Consider the following 11,155-nt stretch of genomic DNA (forward strand, 5'->3'; position numbering starts at 1 on the left):
GAAAATATTTTTCCCCCGAAGCTCTGCGCAAAATCTGTTAAACCGTGAGAGGTTACTTTTTTTTTTTTTTTTTTTTTTGGCACAAAGTGAGTGTGTCCTGGCGCTGCTGTGTCTGCACTGTGTGGGGTTATTAATTATCGTATTAACTAATATTGTTAACGTGACTTTGTGTGAACATCACAGGAATATTAAAAAAAAGTCTGAGAGGTAATTATTGCCATTTCAATGACTTTAATAAGCAAAATAGGAAACAATTTCTTCCAAAAACAATCAAAATAAGACAAAACAGAAACCAGCCTGAATGGAACAGTTCAAATTTAAGTGTTTAACTATTATTTATATAAACAGGATTGAAAATTGATCCCCATCATCGCAAAGTACATGGAATCGGCGAAAACATAACAACAACCCGCTGCTGCAGTTTCAGTTTGATTTCAACACAGTTGAATCAGTAACAAACCAAAGATTGTTAAATGCGTGACTTTTCAACAATAGTTTCAAATGCAAGCACCATGCTTATGATATGATCTGACAGTTTTTTGTTAATTTAAATCATTAAAATAAAAACTTTAACTATGCATCTGGCCAGCAGAACCAGAATCATCAAATAATAATACAACAAAACAAAAAAAAAACACACATCATACGTAACGTACATATTGTTTTCATTTTGAGAATTTTGCACAACCTGTGTCCCCTTTTTAACTGACCTGCAGAATAAAAATCAGGAAAACATAGAGCATTAATAGTCAAACTTTGTATTCAAACGCTCGCGTTATCTAAATATTAACTCTACATAAAACCCCTGACATGTACGTGTTTTTACTAAATATCGTTAAAAATATAAATCCTTGATATTAGGCCCAGTGGAAATGTGCTACAGGTGGCCGCCAATTACACAGAGCGGGCAGAAGATCTGGTTTGATGTGGTTTCTTCAAATGTTCATGGAAAGGCAGACAAGACTTTTCTGAATTAGTGGCACAAAAGCCACATAGAATCAAAACGACACAAAGGACTAACCCACGTTGTGAGTGTGGTGCGCAATGGCCTCTTCTGTGCAGTGTGTGTGTGTGTGTGTGTGTGTGTGAGAGATAAACTCATGGCCACACGTCCGCGTCCTCAGCTTCTCACGTGTGTCCAGATGTTTCGCTAAAAACTCTGCACTCAGGCCCGTCCTGAATAATATGACAGTATTATATCATAGTATGTCTTCCTGGAGGGAGGTCTGCACAAAAGTCAAAATGAAAACTTGCAAATCATTATTCCAAAAAAAAAAGTGCACTTGACACACATGTTGTATTTAAATGGAAAAAGGAAAAAAAAAATGCACTCCTCTCTCAATCAATACCCCCCCCCCCCCCAACTCATAAAACAAAACATCAAAAATAAATGAAATTTAAAAAAACACAACTCAAAGAAAGAAAGAAGTTCAAACCAGCCTCCTCGATCTTGTTGTGCAGTTTTAGCGGTTGCATAATATTTACAAGCTCAAAGAAGAAAAAAATAAAAGAACCCCACACCATATGACACTGCACCGGCAGTCCTGCTGTTCTGTCCCCGCTGCAAATCTCTAACCCCCCCACCCCCACCCCCCTGAACAACCATGGAGAAGCGCAGATCAACAACATGCTCTTAATATACACGAGAAGATGAAGGTACAAAATAGAAATTATTACCGTACATGTCCAGCATGCAGGATTAATATTAATGCAGGTTTTTTTTTTTTTTTGTTTCAATATATATTCGAATATAACCAAGCAGGCAATAAATCAATGAGATGTTGCATAAAAATGTATCCCCCCCCCCCCACCCTGTGACGGGTCAGCAGACAGAAGTTTTGCATAAAGTGGAGTCTTGCTTTTTTGGAGATTTTTCTCAGATTTACGGGCCCCACTTGTCGAATGTGAGTCGCAGCCCGCGAGGCCATGGCCCTGCAGCTACTTGTTGTTGCTTCATAAGAGAATTACAAGACAACGACACCTCGACGCCATCCCACACTACTTACAGGTTATTTAAAGGCTGTAGCCTCAAAGGAAGGAGAGAGAGAGAGAGAGAGAGAGAGGAAGAAAAAAAAAAAGAGTTCATCAGTCGATCCTTCCGCTTCTTTGAGGAGGAACAAAAAAAAAAAAAAAAAAGTCTCTTCACTACAAGCAACTAATCTACAAAGATACTGCGACTGATCTCTACGTTGCTCTTTGTATCTCAGTTGACACGTGGATGGAGAGATGGTTATATATGAGGATACTATTTGATGGATTACTCTTCTAATATAAGGGTTATTATCATAAACAGTATGGGAGGAGTGGATTATTATCGTTTGTTCATCAGTCCCAAAAAAAGGAGAAGATGTTGGTGGAGAGGGGGGCAAAGTTTTGTTGTGAGGAAAAAAGGCTGTGACAACTCACACGAAGAACTCTGGAGATGACGGGGTGTCACTGGTCGAGCTAGCCTCGCGGAACCCGTTACTGGCCCCCGAGCCCGTCAGTTTCTCGCACTTGAGTTTGTAGGCGTCCCTCTCCCGGGCCAGGCGGCCGATCTCCGCCTTCAGCTGCTCCACCTGGTTCATCAGATGCGTCTTCTCGTTCTCCAGCACGTGCTTCTGCTGCACACGCTTGAACCGGCAGGACTGCGCGTAGCCCCGGTTCTTCAGGGTCCGCCTCTTCTGCTTGAGGCGGATGACCTCGTCCTTGGTGAAGCCCCGTAGGTGTCTGTTGAGCTCCCGCACCGACATGGACACCAGCTGGTCGTCGGAGAAGCGGTCCTCCACGTTGAGTCCGCTCCCGCTGCCGTGGTGCGAGCCCGACTGGCCCATGTGCGAATGGTGGTGGTGGTGGCGGTGGTGATGGAGCGGCTGGAGGTCGTCCGGGGACAGCGGGGACGGGCTGTCGGGGTCCTGGCTGTGGTGATGGTGATGCTGGCTGTGTGGGTGGCTGTGTCCGCCCGGGTGCCCGGACAGCTCCTCGGAGTGGTGCGGGATGCCCCCCGGATACGGGTGATGGTGCTGCTGGTTGTGGCCGTGGTGGCTGTGGTGGTGATGCGGGCCCCTGTAGCCCTCGAAAGCGCCTTGCTGCTGCAGCTGCTGCTGGACATGCGGAGGCGGAGGGTGGCCGTGCGCTGTGGCTCCGATCAGGGCCTCCACCGCGTCCTCCGGGGTCAGGCTTAGCGTCTGCGGGTCTATCTGCTGATGGTACCCGCTGTTCGGCATCCAGTACAGCTCCTCTAGGTGGTTTTTCTGCTCTGTGGGGCTGAAGCTGGGCGAAGAGGGCACCGAGCTGCAGGGTGTACTGATGGGGGTGGAGGACACGGAGCCCTGGGGTTGGAGGCGGTTGCACTGGCGCACCCCGTTGCGCTCCAGCCCGGCCAGGCCTTCCTTCTTCACGTCAAACTTCATCAGGTCAAAATCATTGACATATTCCAGAGCCAGAGGGCTGCTGGGTAGCTCCGGACCCATGCTCAGCTCTGTACTCATGTTGCTGTCGCGACTCTATTGCAGAAATGCAACGGTATTTGCAAGCGTCGCAAAAACGGATTTATTAATCAGCGTCTCTTCTCTCCTCTCTGGTTTCATGCAATAGTTCTTCTGGTTCCTCCACCGCTGTGCGCGGACTTGCTTTCGCATGAACCACCGTGTGAGAGGTGGAAAAAAAAGGAAAACGAAAAAAAAAGTAGTGGAGGAAAAACTTTCAGACTATTGCTCTGCTCGCGGTTTGCGTCATGTAGCCTACTTCTGCCGGGATCATCTGGCAGGGAGACCAGGCAGGAGGTAGGAAGCAATGCGTCTCAGTGCAAAAATAAAAACCTCAGTCCCTTCAGTAGAAGTGTATTCACACACACAAAAAAAGAAATCTGCATAAATAATAATAATAAAAGAAATACCACATTCGGTCGCAGAGACGGGCACCAGTCCTCGTTGCAACTTCTTGGTAGTAAGTCCCCTTTTTTCTCCAGGAAAAGAATAGGAGCAAAGAAGCAGGGTAAATATAGGGCGTCTGAATTTCGCTGAGAAGCAGCTTTTCCAGCTCTGCACCGCAGAGGTTTCAAGGCTCGCTTCTCTCGCTCTCTCCTGCTCTCTGGTATCCAGCAGACTGCGCTCGGAGCGAGCCAGCGCTTTATCCTTATAGCGCGCCGTGACGTCGAGGCGAAAGGCTGGATCCGTGGCGCTCGGCTCTCCAATGGGAGCGGGACTCTGCGCACAAACGGAGGAAGAGGAGGAGGCGGAGAGCAGCGGAGAGGAGGGCGCACCGCGCAGTCTTGACAGCTTCAGACAGTCAGCTGACCGACTTCCCTAAAAGCAGGAGGTGGGAGGAAAGTGGAGGAGAGGGAGAGAGAGAGAAATGCCTTCACTTTACGGACACCGTCCCCGCGGCTCTTTACGCGGCACCTCCAGATCCCAGTGAGGGGGGTACCAGGGGGTTTCAGGCGTACTGCTGTAAGATCAGTGGAAATGATCTATAGCACTTTATAACACAACTTAGAAGTTAACCCCCCCAAAATCTATATTTTATATAAACATCAGTTTATATAAATAAAGAGCAATGTGCAATGTGGTTATAACAACTGTTCGACTTTGCATCATTTGCCAGAAAAATGTGTCTTAAGTGGTAGAAACAGAAAAAAGACATCCTGATCCTTCCCTTAATTTAACATTAGTGATCAACAAAGTGCTTGAAACAACTGGATTCCATCTGGACACAAACGGTTCATTTCTAAACTTATTTGTCTCATTAAATGTGTTACACACATTATACATGTCTACACAAAAACCACAAGATAACTAATCACTGGTTAGATTGAACCAACGACAAAAGGTCGACAGTAAACTGATACCACAGATTATCATAGTTGATTATCAAAGTTGAATCTTGACCCTTTCTTGCAAACAAGGACGCACAACTTCGTGTTCTCTGCTGCGGACACACACACACACACACACACGCACACACACGCACGCACACACACACACACACACGCACACACTGACAAACACGTGGCTTCCAGTCAGACTCTGAGTTTTAAACAATATCTTACCCACGTAATCAACAATCATAATAAAACCATATCACTCCTGGCATTGATTATACATTTGTGATCCTCACTGGTGATTATACCGTGACCTCGCTGCACCGAACTTGATCCAGCGTGGACCCCGGCGCTCCTGGCTGTGTTTGTGTGACCTTGTGTTACAGCCATTATAGGTTAAGTGTGATTCCTTCTGGTGCAAGTAAAGTGGACTTCGCTCGGAGCCCGTTATTACTCCCAGATTCCCACACCAGGCTCCTCTCTTGGCTCGGACACTTTGTTTTACACCGCGCAGCATCACGACAGGGTGGACTCGGCAAGAAAACAGGCTCAAGGATGCCCCCGTGTGGAGAACACGCGAACTGAGATGCTGCAACTTAAAAACCTGGATCTCTTTTCTTGTTTGCTGCTTATTCGTCTTCACGCGTACTGCTCGTTGCAAAGGTCACATCCTGCGAATATGACCGACAACTATTAATCCCTGTCGTTTGAGTGTCAGGAACACACACTGCCACGTGTTTAATCACCTGCACGGACTCTGTCTAAACAGGTCGTTTTGGCCAATGAAGATCAGATCCTTCAGTGTGTGTGTGTGTGTGTTTGTGTGCATCATTGATTTGATCTGTATTTTAATTGTCCGAGGAGACAACAACAGAGGACCGATGTGAGCAAATGTCTCGCTTCCCTGCAAAAAAAAAAGAAAAAAAGAGGGAACTGCTTGTAAATGAGTCAATTGGAGGGATCGATTGGATTATCATTTCGTTTCCACCTCATATCCACGCTTGAGCACAGCCGCGACCGGAGCCTATTGATCAGGCTGGATGTAAGAGGAGGCTGCCAAAGATGAGAGCCGATAATGAAGGGCTTATTTGTTTAGTTTAAATTCTTAATCAGTCCGAGTTGTGCAGCAGTGTATCAATAGATGAACTCCGCATGCAGCTCGTGTCATAAATCATTTAGCCTGCACACGCCAAAGCCAAATCCTCCTATCATGCAATTTTTCTTTTTTTAATTTGCAAGGATCATTTTAAGCATATTTGTGCACAAGTTAAAAAGAAAATGTAGAATCGTGAAATCAAACACTGTCAATAAACATTTTACAAAGAATAATAACAGTGTTGTGAAGCATCCAGGCAACTTTACAGAAACAGCAGAATGACATATGACGATCAAGTATTTGTATTATTAGTAATATTGTTCAAATTAATATTAGTCCTTTATTATTATAATTTTACGCACCTAAATTATTTTGAGCCAAACCTACAATTTGATGATTTTTTAAAGCCTTAAGTCTATTTAGTTTTTTACTCACTCATTTCTCTTCTCCAGCGTCATTGTGTCTGGATGTTATCTCCCTAAACTCACACACTCTAATATAAATTCATTTATTTAATTTTTTTTAGCCCACAACCAGAAAAGTGTAGGAAATGTTCAAGTTACACACTCGTCCTTTTTTATTTCCCTGAACCTGCAGGCGAGCTTCTCACTTCTCGTGCTCCAACTTCAAAAAAGCGCCCCGGGCGAGTCGTGCCGTGCCGTGCCGCGTCGTGCCGAGACGAGCTGCTCTAAAACCTCTTCCCAGCGAAGCCGACCCGGCGGCAGCCCCATTAGGTCGTAATGCTCTCTAATATAGCCCGAGTCCACCGTCTAATAGATCCAGGCAGGCCTGCCGGCGGCTCTCCCCCTTCGGTAATAACGGGCTGTAATGGAGAGACGAGATGTAAAAAAGCGTCCATGTCAGCAGCATATCGGTGGTTAATGATCTATTAAGTGATCCGTGTGCTTATGGACAGCGAAAAAAAGTGTTGATGCTTGCTTATTCGCCCCCTAATGAGAGTCCCATCCTACGGATTTTAGGAATGAATAACAGAAATAAAATCACCTTTAAAATGTTACATTTAACAGTTGACGCATGGAGGCTGCGGAGGCTGCGGAGCTTCCCCACAGCTCCCATCTCACACCTGCAACAGGCCCGCTGGTTTCACACTGGAGGCCCACGGAGGGTCCACGGGAAGAGGCGCGACTCGCCTCACAAATGGGCAATGGATTTCTACCCTGCTCCTGGACTTATCCATGCGTGCGCACCGGCTGCCCTGAGGCCGGGGTCGCTCTGCCCAGGACCCCCTCGGATCTGTGCGAGCCCCAACTCCGTCTGCAGGATGCACTGGATGTAAGGAATACTTTTTTTTTTTTCTTTCAGAGTCAGAGTCAGAGGTTTTGTCTCACTCTGGGGGGAAACTATGTGGTTTTATTTCGTGGTCTTTTGGCGTGCGTAATGATAACGCTTTATGGTCTCCCTCCTCGACCGTTCCTGGAAACGCTGCAGAGTAAAAAAGCCGAGGTGGAAGGCCCGTGAGAGGGAGTGAGGGATGGAGAAGGAGAGACGGTGCTGCTTTTTTAAAAGTCTTTCACGCTGGAGGGAGAAGAGAGACGCGCAGGTTCTCGTGCAGCCTTCATCCTCCGAAAAAGTTTTAAACGAGACCGCTTCCATTACGCAGTAAATACCAGTTTCAAAGCGTATTATAATAAACTTTTCATTTGGAGAACTAATACGTTTAAAGAGTGAAATGTGTCACTACAACATAAATCTGCCATTTGGTTTAGGATTGAACTGAATGGAACAAAAGTGACAAAGAATTATTCGTTGTTAATTGACCATTATTCACATTTGATCTTGTGTCATTAATTAGTTGATTATCGTTCAGTTATGTAACAAAATGCATTTTTTTTCACTTTAACTGATCTCTACCCTGAATGACTGTTTCCAGTATCTGACCTTCACTGACTTAGAATAATATAAATTCTACATGTTTGTCCCCCCCACCCCCTCCCCTTTTCCCTCTAACATCTTCCGTTTACAGCAGTGCAGCTACTCGGGCATCCTTGTTTACTCCAGACTGATCGATTGTCTCTTGTGAAAACATGTATTATTAAGACTCGTCGCCGGTGTAAACAGGCAGAGGCCAGTCTCCGCGCACAGCAACATCCTTATCGCGGGTAATTGACTGAGGAGTCTTTCGGGAGAACAGCGAGAGGTGAGATAAGTGCAAATTCTTACAATCTCATTAATATGAAAACGCATCGATTTAACAGTGAAAACCAAATGTTTATCTACCTCCTCCCCAAAAAAGAAAATATTCCACTCTGCATGTTGTGTTCTTCGTGCACACGCCTGCTTCAGACAGTCATAACTCTCTGCCGGTGTTATCACAGCAGTCCCACTCACCATTTACCCGCTGAGGAGGTGCAGTTGTGTGTGCAGGGGAAAATTAGGGCTTATTTCTTGTGACAGGGCGCCTCTGGTGGCGCATTTACTCACTGCTAATGGTTTGATGTGTATCATCAGTGACATGCGGTGGTTATTTATTTATTTATTCTGCCTCATGCAGACAGCTCCAACTCCGCCGCTGAAGTCATTCACTCTCTTTTTTTTAAATGACAGGGAGGCAGGCGGAAGACATTGAAATATGATAGTGAGGCCAAGGCATAATTGTAGGCCCTCTCTGAGATTAGATGTCTCTGATTGACGTGCTGTAAATATAACAACAAATAAATGTCAGAATGCACTGTACTGGCTTAATCCCAGAAGAAAGAGAGCAGTAAATCTGCCGTTTGCTGCGGTCATTTCATTAATGTAAATTGCGATGCTATGTACAATTGTTTGGCTCCCTTCCAGTTGGCTCTTTGCTGAGGCTTCTGCATAACACTGTTTTTTTTTTTCTTCTTCTACCATAAACCAGGGCTGTGTGTGTGACCACAGAGTGTAGGCGACGCCACAAGAACCAAATATCAGAGAGCAGGCATAACATAATTAAAGCCTGATATTCTCTGGTCAGAACCACAGTTTACATCTGTATTATAAATAACTGGCTACTGTAATTCTATATGCATGTAACTGAATTCTTTGTGGAATTATAATATCTGAGGCATGAGTGGCACCTCTTTCCTTTAAAAATAACTAAAGTTTTTCTGTTAAACTGATAATTATCGTCTTATTCTTTGCTTTAGCTCAGCTTCCCTCTGGCATTAACATGTCAGAGTGGAGGATCATCCTCTGCTGTCCCTGGTCTCCTCTAATCGCTCGCACATGGAGCTGTCAGTACATATCTCTGGCTTGTATTAAATTTCCACTTCATATTATATTCTGGAAAATGTACGTCATCTGCAGTATAGGGTATATACAGCGCCAGTGTGTTATTATGCTAAGAGCAAAGAAAGGCTTTTAATAATCCCCAAAAGGCTCTGTGTAATATCTGAGGAGACGTTTTATTTTCCCGTCAAGTGTGTAAAGTATAAATCTTTAAGATCCGTACTTAGTTTGTTCTCAGTGTTCACTTAGGAAGACGAGGGAAAAAAGATGTGAGCAGACCCCAGGTCAGTTTAATCCAGAGTGAGAGTGTGTGGGCATGACTGATCTGGTGGATCCACTCCCCTCCTCCTCTCTCCTCCTCTCCTCCTCTCCTCCTCTCCCTTTCTCTCCTCTCCTCCTCTCCTCCTCTCCTCCTCTCCCTTTCTCTCCTCTCCTCCTCTCCTCCTCTCTCCCCTCCTCCTCTCTCCTCTCCTCCTCTCCTCCTCTCCTCCTCTCCCCTTCTTTCCCCGCGCGTCATAATCTCTGGACTCGTCGTTCACGGAGTAAATCTGAAGATGATACTTTTATTAAACATATTTACTCCCCACTCCTCCGCATCCCCCTCTTTCCCTCCCCTCACCTCCTCCTCTGTCCATCCTCCCTTGCTGAGTGACCTCCTTGCCTCTCGGCTCTCTCACCCCTCTCCTCTAGCCCTGGCCCTGGCCCTGCCCACCCTGGGTCATTTATCATGGACCAGGAGGGGAGCCCCCGGGCCTGCAGGCCCCTGTCAGCCCCTGCAATCGCCTCTTTGTGGCTCCCAGCAAACAAGTGTCGGATCAGCAAAAGTCTATTAAAGCCTGGTGGGCCTTTCTCAGCCTATTGGGCTCGGGTCACTGAGCTGCTCTCCTTGCTGCTCCTAGAGCTCTTTGTGTCGCCGCCGCTCGCTGACACAGATCCCCACAAGATTAATGATTTTTAGCAGCCATTTGGGTCTCATTCGCAGGGTCTTTCTCTCTTTCTATCTGTTTGCCCTTTTTCTTATTTTCTCCACTCATTCTGTCCTCTTTCTCTCCTTTAACCTATTTCGTCTACCACTCTCTCTGTACCCTCTGATTTCTCGCTTTTGCTCCTCTCCTCCTCCCATTCACTGCAAATCCAATCAATGTTGGCTATTGGTGTAAGGTCATTATCCACACAAGTGGGATTGCCATTAATGGCTGTTCCATAGAACCATTTTCTCTCTTTTACAGATTTTATGATGCAAAGGACTTAAATTGCAGTTGGAAAAATGTGTTTTCAGTTGTTTGTTGTTTGAGTGACGGACTCCTGTCTGATAAATCCAACTCAGGCTTCCACTTTAGGGTTCTGGATTTCCCGCAGTCTGCCTCAAGAGGCTCAGAGCAATTTGAAATCTTCGAGCCACTTCCACGACTTCCATGTTACCATGTTCTCAGTGTTGTTTCCAGTAATTACTGCAGGTTAAGTGCACGTCCCGGAGCCCGGTGGAGGCAGCTCTATCCCTCACATGGGACATGACTCAGCACAGTTCAGGTCATCCGGCCATTTCCCTGACCACTGGACCACACCCCAACCTACTCTAAACCCACAGGACAAGCTGTATTTATGAAGGAGTCCTGTTCACTTACATCACCTAATGTAATGGCTTTGTTGTTTGTTTGTTTGTCTTTGTTTTCGCAGAGACAAAAAACAAGCTTATAATGACACACATGTACAATTGTAAAAATGCTTTTATTTTCTTTCTTTATTCTTATTCTTTAAGAACACATCCTCTATCCCTTCTCACATAAACCCTTTCCACTTATTTTGTGCTTGTAATTATTATTTCTATTATTTTACTTGCATGTTCACATTTTCAAGTTTGTCTTACAGCCTATATGTGCATTTAAAGAGTAAAAAACAATGTGATTTCTATGTCAGCCCTAATTCTGGGCAAAAATGCACTCCACGCTTAATTTTGTATTAAAGAGATAATATCTGTTTGATATCAGTTTTTAAACCTCGATTACAGGATTTAAACATACGAATGTCCATTTTATTCAAGCCCA

General features: G+C 45.3%; 1 protein-coding gene and 1 long non-coding RNA gene across 2 annotated transcripts; one reads left to right on the top strand and one right to left on the bottom strand.

Moving 5' to 3' along the window:
* Positions 1-211: 211 nt before the first annotated feature.
* Positions 212-4,188, bottom strand: mafba (v-maf avian musculoaponeurotic fibrosarcoma oncogene homolog Ba). Its single transcript, XM_034591847.1, has one exon. It carries the CDS (start codon positions 3,468-3,470, stop codon positions 2,403-2,405), a length of 1,068 nt encoding a protein of 355 aa, XP_034447738.1. The 5' UTR covers positions 3,471-4,188; the 3' UTR covers positions 212-2,402.
* A 3,192-nt stretch (positions 4,189-7,380) lies between these two features.
* On the top strand, positions 7,381-10,789 carry LOC117765352. Its single transcript, XR_004614559.1, has 3 exons — positions 7,381-8,055; positions 9,029-9,119; positions 10,451-10,789. It is a non-coding gene; the product is annotated as an uncharacterized LOC117765352 (long non-coding RNA).
* The last annotated feature ends 366 nt before the right edge of the window (positions 10,790-11,155 follow it).

Source organism: Hippoglossus hippoglossus, chromosome 7 (genome assembly GCF_009819705.1).
Source record: "Hippoglossus hippoglossus isolate fHipHip1 chromosome 7, fHipHip1.pri, whole genome shotgun sequence".
Taxonomy (NCBI): Eukaryota; Metazoa; Chordata; class Actinopteri; order Pleuronectiformes; family Pleuronectidae; genus Hippoglossus; species Hippoglossus hippoglossus.

Coding starts and splice junctions, on each gene's coding strand:
- mafba (XM_034591847.1), bottom strand. CDS start 3,470: ATGAGTACAGAGCTGAGCATGGGTCCGGAGCTACCCAGCAGCCCTCTG.